This window comes from Nicotiana tabacum, chromosome 23 (genome assembly GCF_000715075.1).
Source record: "Nicotiana tabacum cultivar K326 chromosome 23, ASM71507v2, whole genome shotgun sequence".
Classification (NCBI taxonomy): domain Eukaryota; kingdom Viridiplantae; phylum Streptophyta; class Magnoliopsida; order Solanales; family Solanaceae; genus Nicotiana; species Nicotiana tabacum.
Window position 1 is genome coordinate 144,525,636 of NC_134102.1, and position 25,886 is coordinate 144,551,521.

General features: G+C 40.6%; 1 protein-coding gene across 1 annotated transcript in view; it reads left to right on the forward strand.

Moving 5' to 3' along the window:
• The first annotated feature begins 10,842 nt into the window (after positions 1–10,842).
• Positions 10,843–25,886, forward strand: part of LOC142177415 (uncharacterized) — a 95,672-nt gene continuing 80,628 nt past the window's right edge. The window contains exon 1 of the mRNA XM_075245905.1: positions 10,843–11,071. Within this exon, the coding sequence (XP_075102006.1) occupies positions 10,843–11,071 (229 nt within the window). The remainder of the gene's footprint in view (positions 11,072–25,886) is intronic.

Sequence of the window (25,886 nt, forward strand, 5' to 3'; positions counted from 1 at the left end):
ATCAGCACGTAGTCTAAACATGAGCTTTAATATGAGTCTCAGCTCAATTCCTTTAACATGTGGAGGATATGTGGATAATGACATGATTATTTCATTATAAATTTTCACTTAATCAATTAAGTCACGAATTCTATGGTGCACGCCCATACGCCTGTCACCTAGCATGTGCGTCACCTCAAAACCTATCACATAACACGTAATTTCAGGAATTTATACCCTCAGAATCAAGTTTAGAAGTGTTACTTACCTCAAACCGTGTAATTATTTCATGAAATATGACCTTGCCTCACGAATTGGCCTCCGAATCCCTCAAATCTAGTCACAATTAATTTGATACAGTCAACACAAATTATAGGAATTAATTCCATATGAAAATATAAATTTTCCAACAAAATTCGAAATTCCACTCAAAACTTGCCAGTAGGGCCACGTCTTGGAACCTGACAAAAGTCACAAAATATGAACGTCCATCCAACCACGAGTCCAACCATACAAAATTTACAAAATTCCGACATCAACTCGACCCTCAAATCTTCAATTTAACCTTATGAGTTTTCACAATTGTTTTCCAACTTAAAACACCAATTAAATGCTAAAATAACTATAGATTTGGATAATTTGACCAAAATTGAGTTAAGAACACTTACCCCAAATCTTACCTTGAAAATCTTCCGAAAATTACCTCTCCCCAAGTTCCATATCGTCAAAAATGGAGTATCATTTTTATAACTTAAGTTCTGCTGCCCAGTCATTTCCTCTATGTGATAGTGGACCAACTCACGCGATCGCGAATAATAATTTTCCCCTGCCAAAATTTTACCTTACGCGATCGCAGATCCCTTCACGTCATCGCGAAGCACAAATTCCTCCACCCTAGGCGATCGTGGACAGCCACACGTGATCGCATAGCACAGTGCGTGAATTTTCCAGTTCCCTCCTTCACACTATGCAAACACGGCTTAATCCACCCGTTCGCGTAGTATTGCTGGCGAACAACTTCTTGATCGCGGACATACCTACACGATCGAATAGCACAAAAATTACAGCTTACCAATTTAGCCTACGCGATCGCATACATGCTCACACAATCGCATAGAAGGAAACCGGATAGTGCACCAGGAAATATTTAGCAAAACTCCAGGTCCAAATTCGATTCATTAACCATCCGAAACTCACCCGAGGCCCCCGGGACCTCAAATAAATGCACCAACAAGTCCTAAAATATCATACAAACTTAATCGAAGCCTTAAATCACATCAAACAATGCAAAAATACAAATCATACCCCAATTCAAGCCTAATGAAAACTAACAAATTCCAACTTCTACATTTGATGCCGAAACATATCAATTCAAATCCGATTGACCTCAAATTTTGCACACAAGTCATAAATAACATAACCGACCTATTCAAATTTCTAGAATTGGATTTCGACCGTGATATCAAAGAGTCAATGTAGGCCCCGTAAAAATTTCCTAATGATTTAAGATTTTAAAGTTTGCCAATGGTATTTGGGAATAACGTATTTGAGTATTAAAGGAGACCTATGGGATAGAGACACATCATTTTGAATTGATAATGTATGTTTAGGGTGTGTTGGAACATACTAAGGAGTTTTGTCGATGGCAAGAACTTGTGTGGAACAAGTTGGATACATTAAGTGGAAATGATGTTTTTGGCACAAGACCCGACTTCAAATGAATAGAACTATCTCCATATAAAGACTTAGGTAGTGATATACCTATTAAATTAAATTAAATTCATTTGAGTCTAGTTTCTGACACATCAAATCATTTGTCATTTGGATATTTTTACAGAAAGGTATGGCCATTTTACTGGACATATGTCATATACGCGCCGGATGCACGGCCGCGCATATTTGGGAGTATCTGCCTTGTGTGCGCGGCCAGATTCTTGGCCACTTGCCCAGGTGCACGGCCATGCACATAGCCTATTAAATAACCTCAAGGCCAGGTAAAGAGAGAGGTTAAGTGATTTCTTGAGCTAAAACCTTATATTTTAGAGAGAAGTGAGAGTATTCTAGAGAGAGGAAGTAGATTAAGTGTTTTGTTCATCAAGATCTTGTTCAAGACTTGAAATCCAACAAGGAAATCTCACAAGATCTTCACTCAAGAGCTAAGATTCAAACACCTAGTCTTCAATTTCGAGTTTGGGGCTAAAAGATGGGTGATTGGGAGTATGATTCTTGAGTGTAAGAGTATTAATTATACCTGCTTGTAGCAATGAGGTTTGTGGGAAGATTGTTGAGCTAAAATAAGTAAATATTGGGTTGAGGAGTGAAGGAAACCATGAATATCTTCCTAGTTTTTGTTCAATTTTGTTATGTCTCAAAATAGATTGGGATTCCTAGAATTTCCAGAACGTTGTAGTAATTTATGGAAAGCTCAAAGTGAGGTATGTTGGCTAAACTACTCTATTAGAATAGAACTTCCGGAATATTGTAGTAATTTAGAGTTAAGGAAACTCAAGTGAGGTATGTTGGCTAAACTCTTCTCTTAAAAATTGATACCCACAATATCCATGTAAGTCCCGAGTTGCTCATTGTGAATCGATTACTGGAATAAGCTGGTGTCAACAGACATCCATGATCAATACGTAATTCAAATGCTTTTGTTATGTTGTACTACTATTTGAGAATGTTTTCAAAGTATGGGTTGCATATCTAAATGCCTTGACTTCAAGTTGTGTTTCAAATGAATGCTAATGAAAGATTGTGTAAGAAATCACGATGTGCCTAAGACTCCTATTTGCTCAAATGTATGCTTAAATGTCTTGAATAGAAATTCCTTGTTGTTGGAAAGTCCATGATGATGGTTGAAAGTAAAAAGGTGTGCATAAAATACGAAACATGAAATACGAATCACATAATGCGAAATGTGAAATATGAAACTCGACAAATGTGCTAAGATAAATAATACAATTGTGATCATTAGTGCATATGAAATGAAGAGATGTACAAGAAATATGAAATGGGATGATTGATAGAAAATGGTGATATCTCACATGAGACGACCTAGCGTTCGGGTCGTGATCGGACGCCATGCCGCATACATGGTGGTGATTGTGTTTGAAATCGAAATCGAAGTTGTGAATAGTGGTATACCGGCACCAAATATTTCCCAACTTAAAATTTGGAAATTTATTTAAGAACTTATAGTATCTCTAATTTGATATTTGGTAATTGTTTGAGGCTTTAACTGTTAGTATGACTGCCCTTACATACATTACTGCTCGTTTCTTTGAGAGAGTGTTTAGTCATATATACTAGTACTATTCGACAGTACTAACGTCCCTTTTGTCGGGGGCGCTGCATCTTAAATGGATGCAAGTGGTTCCGCAACAGGCGGCACTGATCTGCGATAGCACTACACTCTTTTCCCAGCTGATTTGGTGAGCCCCACTTCACTCGGGGTCATGTATCTTTTGTTCATTTTATCACCATGTTTTGAGGTATAGCCGGAGCCTTATTGCTGGCACTATCATTGTACTCTTTTGTATCTAATAGAGGCTCCGTAGGCATAGCGTGGGTGGTATGTTGGGGTTGGGAAAGTTAAACTAGTAATGTTGTAATTGGATCACACGTTCCACATTAGACTATGAAAAAGTATGTATTTTGGAAGCTTATAAATGATGTAATTGCTTATAATGAATTGGTGTTGTTGATTACTTGATTCTCCCCACTGATTAATTAATGAAATGGATTTTACTATCATTCATGAGTATGTTCGGGTAGAAGGTATTGTACGGGCTTGCTCGACCGGGTTATCTTGGTTGACCACCGATCCTGCTCCCCGGGTTCGGGGCGTGACAGGATAATAAAGATTCAATCATTAATGAAAATTAAAAAGTCAACCCGGGACCGTACCTCGGAACCTGACCAAACATACAAATATTGAACACCCATTCCGATACGAGTACAACCATAAACTATTATCCATTTTGGACCTCAAATCAACCTTCAAATCCTCAGTTTATAATTTTGGAAAGCTTTTAAATAAACCCCAAATTTCTCCAACACAAATCACTATTTAAATAATAAAAACAATGATGGAATCATGAATAATGGGCAACTCTGAGTCAAAAACACTTAACCTAATCCAAACCATGAAAATCCTCTCAAACGTTTCACAAAACTGAGCTCTACAACTCAAAATATGTTAAAATGGACCAAACCCTCGAAATAGAGTACTATATTTCACCAACTCTCCACTATCGCGGAAAAGACTTCGCGATCGCGAAGAACAAATTTCACCAAATCCCTAAACCTCTTACGCGAACACGAGTCTACAAATGCGAACATGGTGCCAAAATGTCCCCAGGCTTCATGATTGTGGCTCCGTCCTCGTGACCGCAATGAACAATGCGTGCCACCATACAACCTCGCCTTCTTTCTATGCGGACGCGGCCCGACACTCGCATTCACCATGAACAAACACCCGAAGGCTTCATGAATAGATCCTTCTCTTCACTAATGCGAAGTGAAAAAACCCATGTGCTAGCAAAGACTCTACGTGATCGCGACCCATTCTTCGTGATCGCGAAGAAGGATACCAGAAGCATAGAAATCAAAAGTTCCAACACATGAAGAAAGTCTGAAACCGATTTGAAACACACTCGAAGCCCTCGATACCTCATCCATTTACACTAACAAATCCTAAAACACAATACAAACTTACTCGAAGCCTCAAATAACATCAAACAACAAAACCACTAATCGTATCCCAATTCAAGCCTAATGAACTAATGAGCATTTCCAAATTCAAAACTAACGGCGAACAAGCCTAAACACCTCATAATGACCTCAAATCTTGCATGCAAGTCCCAAAAGACATAATGGACCTATGCCTCTTCCCTAAATCATAATACGAGCCAAATATCAATAAAGTCAACCCTCGGTCAAACCTATCAACCTTCCAAACTTTCAACTTTCTAACTTTCACCAATTCAAGTCAGAATAACCTACGGGCCTCCACATTCACATCCGGACATATGCTTAAGTCCCAAATCACTATACTAAGCTATCGGAACAATCAAAATATTGTTCCGAGGTCGTTAATACAAAAGTCAATCTCCGGTCAACTCTTTCAAATTAAGCTTCCAACTTTGGGACTAAGTGTCCCAATTCACTCCGAAACTCACCCGGAACCAAACCAACCACCCCGACAAGTCACGTAACCACAAATGAGAAATGAAGAGACAATAAATAAGGGAATGTGGCTACAATACTCAAAATGACTAATCATGTCATTACAAAAACTTTAGAGATCACCTCGTCCGGAAGTACCTGGATCTGCACACGTAGTGCAGAGTGTATTATGAGTACAACCAACACCATGCAATAAATAACATAACTAACCTTGGTCTTAAAGTAGTGACGAGCTAAGAAGAAACAATAAGATACCAATATTAATAACTAATAACAACTCATGATAAAAAGGAAAAACAGTGTATGCATGTAGCTCAATAATATCATGTTCAACTCGTTCACATATCAGGAATTTAGGCATACTTTCCATATATAACCGTTAAAGCCTCATACATATAATAAATTTAATTTACCCGCTAGCATGAGGAAAGTACATGTCAAATATACATGTCAACTAAACAAGAATAATCACACTTAGCATTGTACGGGTGTTGGCATAACTACCTATAATCAAGCACGTATATAAAACAATATGCCTGCGCCCATTGCTGGCATGTCAGACTCCTAAGAGACTAATCCTGCCCAAGATCTAATTATAATCACATAGTCCAAATAATAGGTCCTAGTGCACGCGTCACCCCAAAACAATAACACTTAGCCTAATGTGAGCATGGCGTATGCGTCACCTCAAAATCAATACCAAATCGGCTATATGGCCCAAGCTCAGTCATTAACTGGTCAAGTCTCAGATAATCGCATCTCACAAAAATCAGTTAAATAGTGTTACACATATGAGGCACCAATAAAATGTGAAGAATCAAATAAGAAAGTACTAAGATAAAGATATCATATATAGACATAGCATCGTGAATGAGATTATGAGTGCAATTTAGGCAAATAGATCATAAACAGCAAGAACAAGCTCCATCATGTTTCGAACAAATAGCACATAGCCTATATGTTATTTCTAACATGAATCGTGGCTCAATTAACCTTACAAGTCGAGAAGATACGGATATAGCAAGGCAAGATAGAAAAAGAAATCTCATAACAGTCTAAAACAACCCCTAATCATGAACACTTCGGTGCATGCATCCATTCCCGTCACCTAGAATATGTGTCACCTCAATATGTCTCATGTAACATAGTTCCCAGTGTTAATTACCCTCAAATCCTAGATTAAATGTGTTACTTGACTCAAAATGTGCGAGTCAATACTCCAAAAATCCCTTCCCACGCGAATCGGCCTCCGAACAATTCGAATCTAGTCATAAACAACTTAATATCATCAAATAATTTTGTAGAAAATAACTTCAAACAATAAAGCTTCGATCTTTATCAAAATCAAAAAGTTAACCCGAAAAGTCAACACCGAGATCGCACCTTGAAATCCAATAAAACTCACAAACTCTGAACACCCATTCACTTGCAAGTTCAACCATACCAATTTCATCCAATTCTGACCTGAAATGACTTTCAAATCCTAAATTTTAACTTCAGGAAATGTTTTACCAAAATCCCCAATTTCTTCACTTTAATTAACAAGTTAAATTCTAGAAACAATGATAGAATCATGGAATATGAAAAGTTCAAGTAAAACATACTTACCCTAACCCAAATCGTGATAAAATCCCCACCCAAATCGCCTAAAACCGAGCTCTGTAACTCAAAATGTGCTATATTGACCAAACCCTTGAAATAGAGATGTTAAATAGTCTGCCCAGGCATACCCTTTGTGATCACAGACATATCCTTGCGATGACGAAGAACAAACTTCCCGGTCCTCCAAAAGACTCTACGCGAATGCGAGCTCATGGTTGCAAACACAAAGAACAACATACTCTTGAACTACATGAACACGGAAACAACATTGCGGTTGCGAAGGCTTACTTCCTAACACCTAAGCTGAACTCACCCTTCTAAGTGAATGCAGCTGTCTACTCATGATCACGATGAACACTCCCATCCAACGCTTTGCAAATACGTCACCACTTCACGAACTCGAAGTACATTTTGCCTGCCATCCAAAACACTCTACGTGCTTGCAACTTACTCCTCGTGATCGATGTAATGACCCGGCCTGTTGTTTTATGTATTTTTGCTCTGATCCCCTATTTATTTTCTCCCCTATGTTGCATTATGGTTATGTGACTTTCTGCTGGTGTTTAGTTTATGTTCGGGTGAGTTTTAGAGTGAAATGGGACACTTAGTCCCAAGGTTGGAAGTTTAAGTTGAAGGAGTTGACCGTAGTTTTAATTTTATTTAGACGACTCCAGAATGGAGTTTTGATTGTTCTAATATCTCCAAATGGTGATTTTGAACTTAGTAGTATGTTCGGATAGTGATTTGGAGGTCTGTATGTCGTTTCAGCTTGAATTGGCAAAAGTTAGAAAGTTAAAGGTTTGGAATGTTGAGAAGTTTGACTGGGAGTTGACTTTATAGATATCGGGGTCGGATTCCAATTATGGAAATTGGAATAGGTTCGCCATGTCATTTATGAATTGTGTGCAAAATTTGAGGTCAAATCGAAGTTATTTTGGAATGAATCGGCATTAGTTTTGGAAGTCAGATGTTCATAGTTTCAATAGGCTTGAAATAGGCTACGATTTATAGAATTGATGTTGTTTGATGTGATTTTTGGCCTCTGGTAGTGTAAGGCACCGTTAAAATTTCCTAATGATTTATGATTTTAAAGTGCGCCAATAGTATTTGGGAATAACATGTTCGAGTATCAAAGGAGACCCATGGGATAGAAGCACATCATTTTGAAATGCAAAATATGTGTTTAAGATGTGTTGAAACATACTAAGGAGTTTTGTGAATGGAAAGAATTTGTGTGGAACAAGTTGGATACATTACGTGGAAAGGATGTGTCAATTCGCACAACATCCTACTTTAAACGCATGCTGCTACCAAACTATAAAGACTTAGTCTAGTTCTTTGAGTCTAGTTGCCAATGCATCAAACCGTTTGTCATTTGGATATGTATACAGAACGTTATGGTCATTGTACTAGACCTATGTCATATGCACGGCCAGATGCGCGGCCGCACATATTTGGGAGTTTCTGCATAGTGTGCGCTACCACTTGCCTAGGTGCGCGGCCGAGCACGTAGGAGCCCATTAAATAAGCCCAAGGCCGAGTAGAGAGAGGGGTTAAGTCATTTTTGAGTTAAACAAGATATTTTGAGAATGAGAGAGTGCCCTAGAGTGGGAGAGTGATCTTCAACAAATTTTCCTTCAATTCTTGTTCAAATCTTTGAAGATTAACAAGGAAAACTCACTAGGTCTTCATCCTAGAGGTAAGATTCTACACCCTAGCCCTAAATTTCAAAATTTATCTAAAAATGGGTAATTAGCAAGACAATTCTTGGGTATGAGAGTGGTTTATTTCGCATGCATGTGTTATCAAAGGGTGTAGGAAGATTGTGAGCTAAAAATGGTAAAACATGGGTTGTGAGATGATGGAATCCTCCATAAAAGAACCTTGAAACCTTAATGCACACCTAGTGTTTGATAAAATGCTCAAATGAGCTAGAACCATGATCATCTTCCTAATTTTGGTTCAACTTGTTATATTTCTAAAATAGATTGAAGTTGCTAAGAATTCCGAAACATTTTCGAGTTTAAGGAAGCTCAATTGTGGTATGTTGGCTAAACTCTTCTATTAGAATTGAATCCCACGGTGTTTGTGTAATTTGTGTAAGTCCCGAATTGATCATTATAAAATTAGCCATACCGAATATGCTTGTGTTGAAAGATATATGTTCAATATGACTTCCAAGTCAAGTTCGAATGAAGGTTGTTATGCCAAATTGTGTGAAAAGTCTCTATGTGCCTAAGATTCTTAGTTGCTCCCATGAGTATTTAAAGTCTTGAATTGAAAATCCTTGTTGTTGATGACGACGATGATGGCATTTGAAAGTGGAAAAAGAATTTGAATTATGACATACGGCCAAGTGCCAAGAATGATTTTATAATTGTGGCCACTAGTGCCAATGAAATGAAAAGACATGAAAGAAGTATGAAATGAAATGACTGATATAAAAAGGTTGATGTCTCGAATGAAATGGCCTAGCCGATCGGGTCGTGATCGGGCACCATACCGCACACATGCTGGTGTTTGTATTGGAAATTGTAATTGAAATTGTGATTGTGGTTGATGTCTCTAATGAGATGGCCTAGCCGATTGGGTCATGATCGGACTCTATGGTAAAGGTACGGTGGTATTGGTATTGAGAGTGATTGTGGTTGATGTCTCTATTGAGACGGCCTAGCTGATCGGGTCGTGATTGGACTCCGTGCTAAAAGTATGGTGGTATTGGTATTGTGAACAATTGTATTGTGAACAATGATACATCGGCACTAAGGATCTCCAACTTAAAAATATGGAAATTTACTTCAAAATTTATATGGTTCTAACTTGATGTTTTGGTATTGCTCGAGGCTTCCATTGATTTTATGATTATTCCTCCTCGTAATTTTATTCATTCTATTGAGAAGGTGTTTAGTTATACATATTAGTGCTATTCGATGGTACTAACGTCCCTTTTACCGGGGGCGCTGCATCTTTAATGGATGCAGGTGGTTCCACAGCAAGAGACATTGATCAGTGACAGCGATACACCCTCTTCCCAGCTGACTTGGTGAGCCCCACTTTATTTCGAAGTCATGTATCTTTTGTTCATTGTGTATTGTGTTTGAAGTATAGTCGGGACCTTGTTGCCGACATTATCATAGTACTTTTTTTCATCTATAGAGGCTCTGTAGACATAGTGTGGGTTGTATATTGGTGTTGGGAAGGTCAAACAATGTTATGTTGTGGTTGTATTAATTGTTCCATTTCAGACTATGAAAAATGTGTGTGAAATTTGAGACTTTAAAATGATGAAACTATTGGTAATGAATTGGTATTGTAGACATGATCACCTTATTGGCCAATTGGTATTGTAGACTCGACCGAGTTCACTCGGTTGAGCGCCGGTCGCGCTCCCTGATTTTGGGGCGTGACAAACTTGGTATCAGAGCCCAAGGTTTTAAAGTGTCCTAGGATATCTCGGAGCCGTGTCTAGTAGAGTCCTTCTTATCGGTGTTTTTTCGACCACATCTATAATTAGGATGCTACTTGGGCATTTAGGAATAATACCCTTCGTTCATGTTATCGATCGTGCGATAAAACTGATTGTAAGATTGTTCCTTCTTTAACTCGTGCTTTGCACTAACTTTCAGTATATGGCTCCTAAGAAAACGCAAAAACTGGCCAAAGAGCCAATGTCACCCGAGGAGTGGCAGTTGATTCTATATTTAATGATGTGGGTGAACAACCAAGGACTGAGAATATTCCTCCAGTTATTACGCTGCCTGACTGTACTACAACTTATCAGGCTACACATGTCCCTACACCTACTGAGGGTGCAACGGTCCCTCCAACTGATATACCAGTTCTACCACCAGTTCCAGCTTCCGATTTAGGTGTTTCTAATGTTGATCTTAGGGGAGCCATGCAGATGTTGGCTCAGATTGTGGCTTCCCAGTCCCAGAGATCAAATGTTGCACCCACTTCTTCCAGTCAGCCAGGGGATTCTGCTAGTTCCAGGGTGAACAGGTTTCTCCAGTTGGATCCTCCAGTGTTCATGGGTACTAACCCAGAGGAGGACCCACAGACTTCATTGATGAGATGCATAAAACTCTTCAAGTTATGCGTGTTACTGAGACGGAGGGAGTGGAATTGGCTTCCTACCTCTTGAAAGAGGTGGCATATTCTTGGTTTGAACTATGGGAGGAGTCTCGTGAAGAAGGGAGCCCTTCGGTGAAGTGGGGTGAGTTTACCGATGCCTTCATTGATCATTTCTTGCTTGCCGAGACTAAGCCAGCCCATGCTGCTGAGTTTGAGAACCTGAGGCAAGGTAGCCTAAGTGATTGAGATTACCATATAAGATTCGCGTACCTGTCCAAGTATGCTATTTACATGTTGCCCACTATGGAGGCTAGAGCGTGCCGGTTTGTGCAGGGCCTTAGTCCCTTGGTAATTAATGAGCGCTACAACTGTCTTGAATTCTGATATGAACTATGGTAAGTTGGTGGCATTCGCTCGAGCAACAGAGAATCGCAAATTGAATAACATAATGGAGCGAGAGGGTAGCAATAAGGCCCGGTCTACGGGCAACTTTGGTTGTTTTTCTGGTGGTGGAAGGTCAACATTCAAGGGAGGCTCGCCAGGTCCAGCTCAGTCTTCGGTTAGTGCACCACCAACAGGTCCCAGTCAGTAGCAGCAGTGGAGTCGTTTCAGGCCCAATCAGGGCAAAAGGGGCTCCTATCAACAGGGTCATCATGGTGTTAGATTCCAGCAGCAGCGGAGGCCCTCATGCCTTAAGTGTGGAAAGATGCACCTAGGAATATTCTACATGGACTTACCCATATGCTACAGATGCGGATTGAGGGCTCACATTCAGAGGGATTGTCGTTCGTCCCGCCAGTGTGCGGGCAGGGGCCCAGCACAACCATCCAGTTCTGCAACTACTACTTCCACAACACCTCCTCCAGCTCAAGGTACTCCAACACCTGCAGGGCATGGTGCAGCTAGGGGTGGAGCACAGAATCCAGGAGGCTTCTCATGATGTGTATGCTCTTATTTGGAGGGGTCATCAGAATTTGGAGGCTTCTCTAGATGTTGTTACAGGTATATTGACTGGCCAATCTCATGATGTGTATACTCTTATTGATCCCGGTTCAACTTTGTCATATGTTACTCCTTATGTTGCTATGGAATTTGGGATAGAACCGGAACAACTTCATGAGCCGTTCTTTGTATCTACTCCAGTTGGTGAGTCTATTGTGGTCGTGCGGGTTTATAGGGATTGTGTTGTCACGTTGCATGGTCGGGACACCCTGTACGATCTCATTAAATTGGGGATGGTCGATTTTGATGTAATAATGGTAATGGACTAGATTTATTCATGTTTTGCCAAGCTTGATTGCCAAACCAGGACCATTAGGTTCGAATTTCCAAATGACCCAGCCAATGAGTGGAAGGGGATGATTTGGTGCCGATGGGTAGGTTTATTTCTTACCTTAAGTCCGAAAAGATGATCAAAATGGGATGTGGTTACCATTTGGTCCGGGTTACCAACACCGATGCTGAGGCACATACACTTGAGTCCGTGCTTGTTGTGAATGAATTTTCGGATGAGCTCCCTTGGATCCCACCAGACATGGAGATTGATTTTGGGATTTATGTGATGCTAGACACAAAACCTATATCTATTCTGCCTAATAGAATGGCACCAGCAGAATTGAAGGAGCTAAAGGAACAATTGAGAGATTTGTTTGAGAAAGGTTTCATCTGGCCAAGTGTGTCACCTTGGGGCACACCGGTCCTTTTTGTAAGAAAAAAGGATGGGTCACTGAGAATGTGTACTGACTACGGTAGCTCAACAAGGTCACAATAAAAAATCAATACCCACTACCAAGGACAGATGAATTGTTCGATCAATTGAAAGGTGCCAGGTACTTTTCCAAAATTGATTTACGATCCGGGTATTACCAATTTAAAAATAGAGAGCAGGATGTTCCGAAAATAGCTTTTAGAACCCGATATGGGCACTTTGAATTTTTGGTGATGTCTTTTTGGCTAACAAATGTCCCGACAGCCTTCATGGATCTTAGAACTTATTTTTCAAGTCATTCCTCGATTCCTTTGTGATAGTGTTCGTTGACAATATTCTTGTATATTCACGAAGTTGAGATGACCATGCTGATCATCTCAGGGTAGTTCTGCAAACCCTGCACCAGCACAAGTTATATGCAAAGTTTTCAATGTGGGAATTTTGGCTTGAATCTATCACATTATTGGGTCATGTCGTCTCTAGTGAAGGAATTAAGGTTGATCCTCAGAAAATTGCAGCTCTGAAGAATTGGTCGAGGCCTACAACTTCAACAGAGATTCGCAGTTTCTTAGGCTTGGCTAGATATTACAGAAAGTTTGTGGAGGGGTTTTCTACTCTTGCCTCTCCATTGACTAAATTGACGCAAAAGGCAATTAAGTTCCAATGGTAAGATCCTTGTGAAAAGAGTTTCCAGGAGTTGAAAGCAAGATTTACCACGGCACCGGTATTGACCCTACCAGAGGGTATAGATGGATTTGTGGTATATTGTGATGCTTCAATGATCAGGATTGGGTGTGTATTAATGCAACATGGGAAGGTGATAGATTATGATTCTAGGCCACTAAAGAATCATGAAAAGAACTATCTAACACATGACTTAGAACTCGCAGCGGTGGTATTGGCATTGAAAATTTGGCATCATGGATTATTATCATTGTTGTAGATTAAAGTGAGATGAGATGATTTCAGCGTGGTCATTGGATAGACTGTGATAAGACATGTTAAGGCTATCTCTTCGTTCCTTTTGGCATGATGCATATGATACAAACGAAATGAGCAAACATGCAACTTTCATAAATGACTCTATTCTTAGAAGTAATAGGGATGCCTATGTTCTTGATTACCCATGTGTCCTGTTATTATATTGTCTGTTCATGGGTCTCAGAAATACATAAGTTGATAAATTTTATTTCACAATATTAAATGAAGGCATATTTATCTTTTGACATTTCGAGAGATCTTATTGACTTACTTCATTATTCATTGAATTCATATATACATGCACATTCACCCATGACCAGATGGCGGTATATACACGTATATTATATGTGCATGTGGTATGGGCAAAGGTTTCGGTTTTATATATGCACCAGCCACCTGATCAACTGGCATACGTTTATGATTTCACCCACTAAGGCCGAGTATTCAAACTTACAAATTGAGTCCTTTACTCCATGTTTCTTTCACGTCTTTTATATACTTCTTTTCATGCCTTACATACTCAGTACTTTATTAGTATTGAAGTCCCTTTTGCCTGGGGATGCTGCATTTCATGCTCGTAAGTCTTGATAGACAGGTTGACAGTCCTCCTAGTAGGATATCTGCTCAGTGGAAGGTGTTGGTGCACTCCACTTGCTCTGGAGTTGCCTTTTTGGTCAGTATGCTCTGGGCATGTATTGATTGGTATGGCGGAGCCCTGTCCCAACCATTATGATTTTTATATACTCTTAGAGGCTTGTAGAAAGATGTCATGTATATGGGTACTTGTATGGCGTTGTCGGCCTATGTTTTGAGTGTACAAATGATCATGTCGTCCATATAGGCCCTTATGTCCCATGTATAAGTTTCTATATCATACTGGATCATCCTATGTCGAGTATTCCTTTACGTTTTATTCTGGTTATCTCATGACAACCCTTTTATCCTATTTACCCATGATGGTGTGATAAGAAAGATACTCTATGTTGGTACTCGGTTGAGTAAGGCACAGGGTGCCCTTCGCGGCCTTCCGATTTGGGTTGTGACAATAAGGCCGTCTAAGGAGCCATCTAAATACTCGATAGGTAGCGGTTGTTGTAGGAGAACTCTGCAAGTAGTAGAAACTGATCCCATGAACCCCTGAAATCTATAACACAGGCACATAGCATATCCTCCAAGATCAGAATGGTGCGCTGGGAGTGCCCGTCTATCTGGGGTTTAAAATGTTTTACTCAACTCAACTTGTGTGTCTAACTCATGCTGCACAACTTTCCAAAAATACAATATGAAGAGCGTGCCTCGATTGGAGATAATGTGCACCGGAACACCATGCATACGGACAATCTCACGGATACAGATCTCAGCAGGCTGCTCTAAAGAATAGGTAGGCACAACCCGAATGAAGTATGCAGACTCGGTCAATCTATCCATAATAACCAACACTGTGTCAAATTTCTTCAAAGTCTATGGGAGCCCAACAACGAAATCCATAGTAATACGATCCCACTTCCACTATGGAATCTCAAGTCTCTGAAGCAAATCGCCCGACATCTGATGCTCGTACTTCACTTGCTGACAACTCAAACACCGACCCACATACTCTACTATATCTTTCTTCATTCTTCTCTACCAATAGTGCTGACTCAAATCCTGATACATCTTGGTGACACATGGATGAATGGAATATCGCGAAGTGTGAGCCTCCTCAAGGATAGACTCATGAAACCCATCCACATTGGGAACACATATACGGCCCTACATCCACAACACCCCATTAGCTCTAATAGAAACCTCCTTGGCATTGACGTGCTACATTGTGTCCTTTAGGGCAAGCAAATAGGGGTCGTCATACTGACGCGCCCTAATGTGCTCATACATGTAAGACCGAGAAACCACGCAAGCAAGTGTCACGCACCAAACTCAGGGTGCGCGACCGGTGCTCAACTGAGAGAACCCGACCGAGCAAGCTTGTTCATTACCTTCTACATGAACTTATTCAAGAATAACAGTAAAACCCAATTCATTAATTAAGCGGTGAGGAGGATCAAGTAAAAAATAACTCAAACTCGTTATCAGTAGTTACATCATTTATAAGTTTCAAAATACATAATCTTTTATAGTTTGGTGTGGAACGTGTGATATAATTACAACATTACCAATTTGACTTTCCCCATACCAACATACCACCCACGTTATTGTCACGCCCCAACCTCGAAAAGCGCGACCGGTGCTCAATCGATTGAACCCGGTCGAGCGAGCCTGTTAGATACTTTCTACCCAACTCACCCATGATCAAGAGAATACATGATTTCATAAATTATACAGTAGGAAGTCCATACACACAATACTAAATCATTTCATTAGCTATTTCGTCTTTAAGTCTCAAAATACACATATTCATATAGTTTGAGTGGAACAAGTGATCAAACACAACATAAAAGAGTGATCAAAGACGTTACCTTTTTCATTCAATCATCTTGTTAAACAAGGCCTTCTTCTATGGAGCCTCTGAAAGATATAAAAGAGTTTATGATAGTGCTAGCGACAAGGCCCCGGCTATACCTTGAGACGTGATAATAACAAGAATAAAAGATATAATACGTGACCCCGGGATGAAGTGGGGCTCACCAAGTCTGCTGAGAAGAGGATGTACCACTATCGCTGATCAACACTGCCTGCTATGTAACCATCTGCATCCATTTAAAGAGGTAGCGCCTCGGGCAAAAGGGACGTTAGTACCGTCGAATTGCACTAATATGTATAGCTAAACACCATCTCAATAGAATGAATAATAATACAAGGGGGAACAATCAAGAATTCAATAAGAGCTTCAATTAATATTAAAATATCAAGTTAAGGATCACATAAGTTTTCACGTCAATTTTCGCATTATTGGGTTGGGTGATCTTTAGTGCTGATATTCCACAATTCACAATACTACCGTATTCTTACACAGAGTTCGATCACGACCCGATCGGCTAGGTCGTCTCACTTGAGACATCAACCATAACCACAATTTCAATTATCATTTTTAGCACAGTCACCATCATGTGTGCAGTATGGCGTCTGATCACGGCCCGATACGCTAGGCCATCTCACCCAAGACGTTACCTTTTTCATTCAATCATCTCACATCATACTTCTTTCTTATCATTTCGATTCATTGGCACTAGTGATCATGATTACAAAGTCATTCTTGGAACTTGGTCGTATCTCATAATTTCAGTTCCCTTTTCCATATTCTAACATCATTATCATTATCAACAACAATAAGGCTTTCCATTCAAGACATTAAATTCACATAAGAGCAATTTGGGAATCTTAGACATATAGGGGCTTTTTATACAATTTGGCATAACCTTTATTCGATCTTGACATCAACACCGGGGATTCGATTCTATGAAGAAGGGGGTTTAGCGAACATTCCTCAATTGAGCTTCTCAAACTCTAAAATGATCTGGAATTCTTAGCAACTTCAATCTATTTTATAAATATAACAAGTTGGACAAAAATTAGGAAGATGATCATGATTTTAGTTCATTTGAGCATATTATCAAACACTATGTGTACATTAAGGTTTCAAGGTCCTTTTGTGGAAGATTCCATCATTCCCCAACCCATTCTCTACCATTTTTATCTCACAACCTTCCCACATACTTCAAGAATACATGCATGCAAGACAACAACCCCCACACCCAATAATTGTCTCTCTAATTATTCCATTTTTTGTAAATTTTCGAAATTGAGAGCTAGGACATAGATTCTTACTTTTAGGATGAAGACTCCTTTGTTAATCCTCAATGATTGAGCAAGAATTGATGGGTACTAGGTTGAAGGTCACTCCCCCGCTATAGGAACTCTCTCTCACTCTAAAATATTAGAAATGTGCTCAAAATGAGTTATGGCTTATGTTTTAATGAATTAGGGTCGGGTTTGATAACCTTAAAATTGAAGGCCCAGATTAGGTTATGTGGTGGAATATGCGACCGAATAATGGTTATGTGGCCCGCATTTCGGTCGCATAATTTGGGTGCCCCACTCTACGACCCGTCTGCGGTCTGCAAAGTGGTTTTGCCCCACGTCCATTTGTTCAAATGATACTTAATTCATAGAAGGTAACCCTTAGAATTTTCACAGAACAAAACTTAATAAATATATGGCTATTTAAACAAATAAGGATACTTTTTCTTCATTTCTTCCTCGGTCTCCCAAGTAGCCTCTACAACTTGTTGGTTTCGCCGTAACACTTTCACGAAGGTAATTTCTTTATTTCTCAACTTCCAGACTTGCCTATCAAGAATGGCAACTGGAATTTCTTCATATGACAGTTCTTCATTAACCTCAATGGCCTCAACCGGTACAATAGCTGACGGATATCCAACTACCTTCTTCAACATAGACACATGGAATACCGGGTGCACTAATGACATCTCAAGTGGTAGCTCAAGCTTGTATGCCACCTCACCGATCCTCTGAATGATTCTGTACGGTCTTACATACCTCAGACTCTACTTTCCTTTCTTACCAAATCGTATTACACCTTTCATGGGGGAAATTTTCAAGAATACCCAATCATTTTCTTTGAACTCCAAATCCCTACGACGAACATCCAAATAGGACTTCTTTTAACTTTTTCCATAGCCTGATGTACAAGATCTGGCCCTATCAACTCTGCTTCCCCAATTTCTAACAACCTAATGAGAGATCTACATCTCCTACCATATAATGCCTCAAATGGTGCCATTTGAATAATAGCATGAAAGTTGTTGTTATAATCAAACTCTATGAGTGGAAAATGATCATCCCAACTACCTTTGAAGTCGAGAACACAAGAACGCAACATTTTCTCAAGCATCTAAATAGTCTACTCTGCTTACCCATAAGTCTATGGATGGAAGGTTATACTAAGATTCACCTGAGTACCCAAACCTCGCTGAAATTTCTTCCAAACATTCGTCGTGAACTGAACCCCTTAATTGGAAATGATAGAAACAGGAGTGCCATGTAGCATAACGAATTCCTTGATATACAACTGAGCATACTGTTCCACTGTGTTGGTAGATTTAACTGGCAAGAAATGAGTTCATTTCGTGAGCCGATCCACAATCACCTAAATTGTGTAAAACTTGCACGGAGTGCATGGTAATCCTACCACAAAATCAATATTAATCATTTCCCATTTCCACATTGGAATTTCTATGCTCTGTGCCAACCCACCAGGACGTTGGTGTTCGGCCTTCACTTGCTGACAATTCGGACATCTTGCCACAAAGTCCGCCACATTCCTTTTCATGTCATTCCACCAATAGACTTCCTTGAGATCATGATACATCTTCGTAGAACTTGGGTGCACGGAATACCTAGAAGTGTGAGCCTCAGTCATGATTCTTTCTCGGAGATCATCTACATTTGGAACACATAACCGCCCTTGGTACCTTAGTTTACCCTCATCCATGCCAAGATTAAAAGCTATAGTTTTATGTTTTTGAATCCCCTCTTTCAATTGCACCAAAAATGGATTGTTGTATTGCTTCTCTTTGACTTCCAAAAGGAGCGATGATTTAGCCCCATTTTGCACAATTACCCCTCCTTCATTAGAGTCTGCAAGACTAACACCCAAACTATCCAATCAATGAAATTCCTTGGTCAACGACCTTTGACATACCTCCAAGTGAGCCAAACTACCCATAGATATCCGGCTAAGAGCATGCATCACAACAATGGTTGTCCCCGGGTGATATAGAATATCGATGTCGTAATCCTTGTGTAACTCAAGCCATCTTCTCTACCTCAAATTCAACTCCTTTTGTTTGAAAATATATTGAAGACTCTTGTGGTCCGTGAGTACATCCACATAGATCCCATACAAATAATGACGCCAAATCTTTAATGCAAAAACCACCGCCGCAAGTTCTAAGTCATGTGTTGGATAATTCTTTTCATGATTCTTGAGTTGCCTAGAAGCATATGCAATAACCTTGTTGTGTTGCATTAACACACATCCAAGCCCAATTCTTGAAGAATCACAATATAAAAAAAATTCATTTGTCCCCTCTGGCAGGGTCAACATCGACGCCGTAGTCAATCTTAATTTCAACTCCAAGAAGCTCCTTTGACAAGCATCGGACCATTGGAACTTAACCATTTTCTGAGTCAATTTAGTCAACGGAGAGGCAAGAGTAGAGAACCCCTCCACAAACTTCATGTAATACCTTGCTAAGCCTAAGAAACTGTGAATCTTGGTTGGCGTTGTGGGTCTAGGCCAATTCTTTACTGCTGCCATCTTTTGAGGATCAACCTTAATTCCTTCTCTGGATACAACATGACATAAGAATGTGACAAACTCGAGCGAAAATTCACATTTTGATAATTACACATACAATTGGTGCTGATGAAGAGTATACAAAACTGCCCTTAGATGATCGGCGTGGTCCTCTTGACCTCGTGAATACACAAGAATATCGTCAATGAATACTATCACAAAGGAATAGAGAAAGGTCTTGAAAACCCGATTCATAAGATCCATGAAAGTCACCAGTGCATTTGTTAGCCTAAAACAGATTACCAGAAATTCAAAGTGCCCATACCGGGTCCTGAAAGCTATTTTCGGAATATCTTGCTCCCTCATCTTCAATTGATGGTACCCAGACCGTAAATCAATTTTAGAGTAGTACCTAGCACCCTGTACCTGATCAAAAAAATCATCTATTCTTGGTAATGGGTATTTGATTTTGATTGTGACCTTGTTGAGCTCTCGGTAGTCAATACACATACGTAGTGACCCATCTTTCTTTCTCACAAAGAGAATCGGTGTGCCCCATGGTGACACACTCGGTCGGATGAAACTCTTCTCTAACAAATCCTTCACATATTCCTTTAGCTCCTTCTATTCTGCCGGTACCATCCTATATGGTGGAATAGATATAGGTTGCGTGCCTGGCATCACATCAATCACAAAATCAATTTCCCGGTCTAGTGAAATCCTAGGGAGCTCATCAGGAAAGACCTCTGGAAATTCATTCACAACTGGCACAAATTCGAGTGTAGGCGTCTCAGCATCGGTGTCCGTAACTCGGACCAAATGATAGATACACCCCTTATTAATCATCTTCGTGGACTTAAGGTAATAAATAAACCTACCCTTTGGGATCACATTATCCCCCTTCCACTCAATGATTGGCTCATTAGGAAGTTCAAACCTCACAATTCTAGTTCGGCAATCGAGCTTGGCAAAACATGAATAAAGCCAATCCATTCCCATAATTACATCAAAGTCGGCCATCCTCAATTCGATAAGATCGGCCATATTATCCCGACCACGTACCGTGACAACACAACCACTTTAAACTTGTGCAGCCACAATAGACTCGCCAACCGGAGTAGATACAGAGAACAACTCAAGAAGTTGTTTCGGTTCTATCCCAAATTCAATAGCAACATAAGGGGTAACATAGGACAAGGTGGAACCGGCATCAATAAGAGCATATACATCATGAGATTGGATAGTAAATATACCTATGACAACATCTGGTGAAGCCTCTACACTCTGGCGACCACTCATAGCATATAAACGGTTGGGTCCGCCTGAACTCTGTGCACCACCCCTAGTTGCACCAAGCCCTACTGGTGCTAGAGTGCCTCGAGCTGGAGGGGGTGCTGAAGATATATAATCTGTAGAATTGGATGGTTGTGCTGTGCCCCTGCTTGCACCCTGGTGGTATGAACGACACTCCCTCTTAATATGACACCTCAATCCGCACCCACAACATATAAGTAGGTCCATGTGGCAAAATCCGAGGTGCATCTTGTCACACCTGGGGCATGAAGGCCCCCGCTGCTGCTGGAATCTCCCTCTTGATCGGCCCTGCTGCCCTAATTGGGCCTGTAACAACTCCCCTGCTGCTGACTGGGCCCTGCTGGCAGTGCACTGGTTGAATATTGAGCAACAGACTGGGATGGCCATCATGACCCTCCCCTGAAAGCTGATGTTCCCCCACCAAATGACTCCCCATTGCCCGCGGACCGGGCCTATCTGGTACCCTATCGCTCCATTATGTTCTTCAACTTACAGTTTTCTGTAGCTTGAGCAAATGCTACCATCTTCTCATAGTTCATATCTTAATTCTAGGCAGCTGTAGCAGCCTCATTGATAACCAAGGGGCTAAAGCCCTGCACAAACCGGTGCACTCTAGCCTCCGTAGTAGGCAACATGCGAATGGCATATTTAGACAGACGCGTGAACTCCATGTGATACTCCCACACACTCTTACTTGCTTTCTTAAGGTTGTCAAACTCTGCGGCACGAGCTGCCCTAGTCTCGGCTAGCAAGAAAAGGTCCATAAAAGCGTCACCAACCTTACTCCACCTCGCCGGAGGGCTCCCCTCCTCGCGAGAGTCCTCCCACAGCTCAAACCAAAAATAGGCCACCCCTTTCAGGCGGTAGGTGGCCAACTCCACTCCCTCCATCTCAGTAGCGCGCATAACCCAGAGAGACTTATGCATCTCATCAATAAAGTCTTGTGGGTCCTCCTCAGGATTAGCACTTGTGAACACCGGAGGATCCAACTTAAGAAACATGTTGACCGTGGAACCACTAGAATCCCCTTGTTGGCTAGACGAAGTGGGTGCAACATTTGATGTCTAGGCTTGAGAAGCCACTATCTGTGTCGACATCTGGATAGCTCCCCTATGATTCCCGTCAGAAATACCAAAACCGGAAGCTAGGGCTGGAGGTGGCACCGAAATATAAGTTAAAGGAACCGTTGCACCCTCAGTAGGTGCAGGAACTGGTGTGGCCTGGTCAGGTGTAGTGGAATCAGGTAGTGTAGCAGTCGAGGGATTATCCTCACCCCTCGAGTATTCACCCGCATCATCAAATAAAGGGTCAACTACCACTCCTAAGGTGGCATTGGCTCCTTGGCCAGTTCTTCCTCTCTTCTTAGGTGCCATGTACTGAAAGTTAAAGGAATGCACGAGTTAGAGGAGGAACAGTTTCACAATTAGTTTCATCGCACGATCCAGAATATCAAAGAAGGGTATTTTTTCTAATTGTCCAAGTAGCCTCCAACTTATAAATGTGGTCGACAACACACCGATAAGAAGGACTCTACTAGACATGGCTCCGAGACATCCTAGGACACTTGTAAAACCTTAGGCTCGGATACCAAGTTTATCACGCCCTAACCTCAGGAAGCGCGACCAGTGCTCAACCGGTCGAGCAAGCATGTTAGATACTTTCTACCTAACTCATCCATGATCAAGAGAAGACATGATTTCATAAATTATATAGTAGGTAGTCCATACACACAATACTAAATCTTTCATTAGCTATTTCGCCTTTAAGTCACAAAATACATATATTCATATAGTTTGAGTGGAACAACTGATCAAACACAACATAACTTGTTTAACATTCCCAACACCCAAATACCAACCCACATAGTGTCTATGGAGCCTCTAAAAGATAAAAAAAGAGTGTATGATAGTGTCGGCGACAAGGCCCCGGCTATACCGTAAGATGTGATAATAACATGAACAAAAGATATATTACGTGACCACGGGATGAAGTGGGGTTCACCAAGTCTGCTGAGAAGAGGAGGTACCACTATCGCTGAACAACATTGCCTGTTATGTAACCACCTGCATTCATTTAAAGATGCAGCACCCCCGGCAAAAGGGACATTAGTACCGTCGAATAGCACTAGTATGTATAGCTAAACACCATCTCAATAGAATGAATAATAATACAAGGGGGAACAGTCAAGAATTCAATAAGACATTTAAATAATATTAAAACATCAAGTTAAGGATCACATAAGTTTTCACGTCAATTCCTACGTTATTAGGTTGGGTGATCCTTTGTGCCGATATTCCAAAATTTACAATACCACCGTATTCTTAAACGGAGTCCGATCACCACCCGATCGGCTAGGCCATATCACTTGAGACATCAACCATAACCACAATTTCAATTATCATTTTCATCACAGTCACCGCCATGTGTGCGGCATGGCATCAGATCACGGCCCGATCGGCTAGGCCGTCTCACCCAAGACATTACCTTTTTCAGTCAATCATCTCACATCTTACTTCTTTCATATTTTTTCGATTCATTGGCACTGGTGATCATGATTACAAAGTCACTCTTGGCACTTGGTCGTATTTCGTAACTCCGGCTCCCTTTTCCATATTCAAACTTCATTATTATTATCAACAACAATAAGGCTTTCCGTTCAAGACATTAATTTCATATAAGAGCGATTTGGGAATCTTAGGCATATAGAGGCTTTTCATACAATTTGGCATAACCTTTATTCGATCATGACATGAAGTCTTAACATTTCTACCACATATTCCACATTTTGAACACATCCTCAAATGGCAAGATGACACGATGAAGAATTTAGAATAAATATTGAACTTACATACGTCAACACAACCATATTAGGAATAGCCAATTCAATAATGATCAATGACTTACATCCAATTACATGAACAACGGGGATTGGATTCTAAGAAGAAGGGGGTTTAGCCAACATACCTCAATTGAGATTCTCAAACTCTAAAATGATCCGGAATTCTTAGCAACTTCAATCTATTCTAGAAATATAACGAGTTGGACCAAAATTAGGAAGATGATCATGATTTTAGTTCATTTGAGCATATTATCAAACACTAGGTGTACATTAAGGTTTCAAGGTCCTTTTGTGGAAGATTCCATCATTTCCCAACACATTCTCTACCATTTTTATCTCACAACCTTCCCACATACTTCAAGAATACATGCATGCAAGACAACTACCACCACACCCAATAATTGTCTCTCTAATTATTCCATTTTTTGTAAATTTTCGAAATTGAGAGCTAGGACATATATTCTTACCTTTAGGATGAAGACTCCTTTTTTAATCCTCAATGATTGAGAAACAATTGATGGGTACTAGGTTGAAGGTCACTCCCCCACTCTAGGAACTCTCTCTCACTCTAAAATATCATAAATGTGCTCAAAATGAGCTATGGCTTATGTTTTAACAAAATAGGGTCGGGTTTAAAAACCCCAAAATTGAAGCCCCGGAACAGGTTATGCGGTCGCATATGCGATCGCATAATGGTTATGCGGTCCGCATATCGGCCACATAATATGGGTACCAAAATTGGAAAGGAACTGACCAGGTCTGTGGTCACTATGCAGCCTGCAGACTCGTTCTGTGGTCGCATAATGCACCACAGACCTGTTCTGCAATCGCATAATGCACCGCAGAACCTTCTTCTAAAAAATCCCAAAGCAGGATATGAGACAAGAGTGCGGCCTGCGAAATGGTTATGCGGTCGCATAATGGGCTGTAAAAATCACATCGAGACGACCCAGAAAACTGCCCCACTCTGCAAACCGTCTGCGGTCCGCATAGTGGTTCAGTGGCCGCAGAATGTGGCAAATAATTGCCTACTTCTTCCCAACATTTGTCTTCAACTCCCCAGTGCACTGTTCAATCCAAAAAGTCCGAACCGCGGCTCGCATGATCGCCGTGAAGTATTTATACTATTGTTAACCTCTACGCCTACTCCGGAATCACGGAACCCCAGTTTATAGAAAACGTTTAGTGGGGCATTACAACTATGTCAATGGAGCCTCTATTAGATACAAAAGAGTACAATTATATTGTCGAAAACAAGGCTCCGGCTATACGTCAAAACATTGTGCTAAAATGAACAAAAGACACATGACCCCGAGTGAAGTGGGGCTCACCAAATCAATTGGGAAAAGAGTGTAGTGCTATCGCTGATCAGTGTCGCCTGCTGTGGAATCACCTGCATCCATTAAAGATGCAGCGCCCCCGGCAAAAGGGACGTTAGTACTTTTGAATAGAACTAGTATATATGACTAAACACTCTCTCAATGAAACGAGCAGTAATGCAAGTAAGTTAAAGCCACAAACAATTACCAAATATCAAATTAGAGATAAGATAAGTTCTAAATAAATTTCAAAATTTTAAGTTGGGAAAGCTTTAGTACCGGTATACCACAATTCACAATTTCGATAACGATTTCCAACACAGTCACCACCATGTGTGTTGCATGGCGTCCGATCAAGACCTGATCGGCTAGGACGTCTCATGTGAGACATCAACCAAATCACAATTCCAATTACAATTCTAAAACAGTCACCGCCATGTGTGCGGCACGACGTCCGATCACGATTAGATCGGCTAGGCCGTCTCATGCGATACATCAACAAAATCACAATTTTAATTACAATTCTAACACAGTCACCGCCATGTGTGCGGCATGCCATCTGATAACGACCCGATTGGGTAGCCCATCTCATGTGAGACATCACCCTTTTCTATCAATTATCCC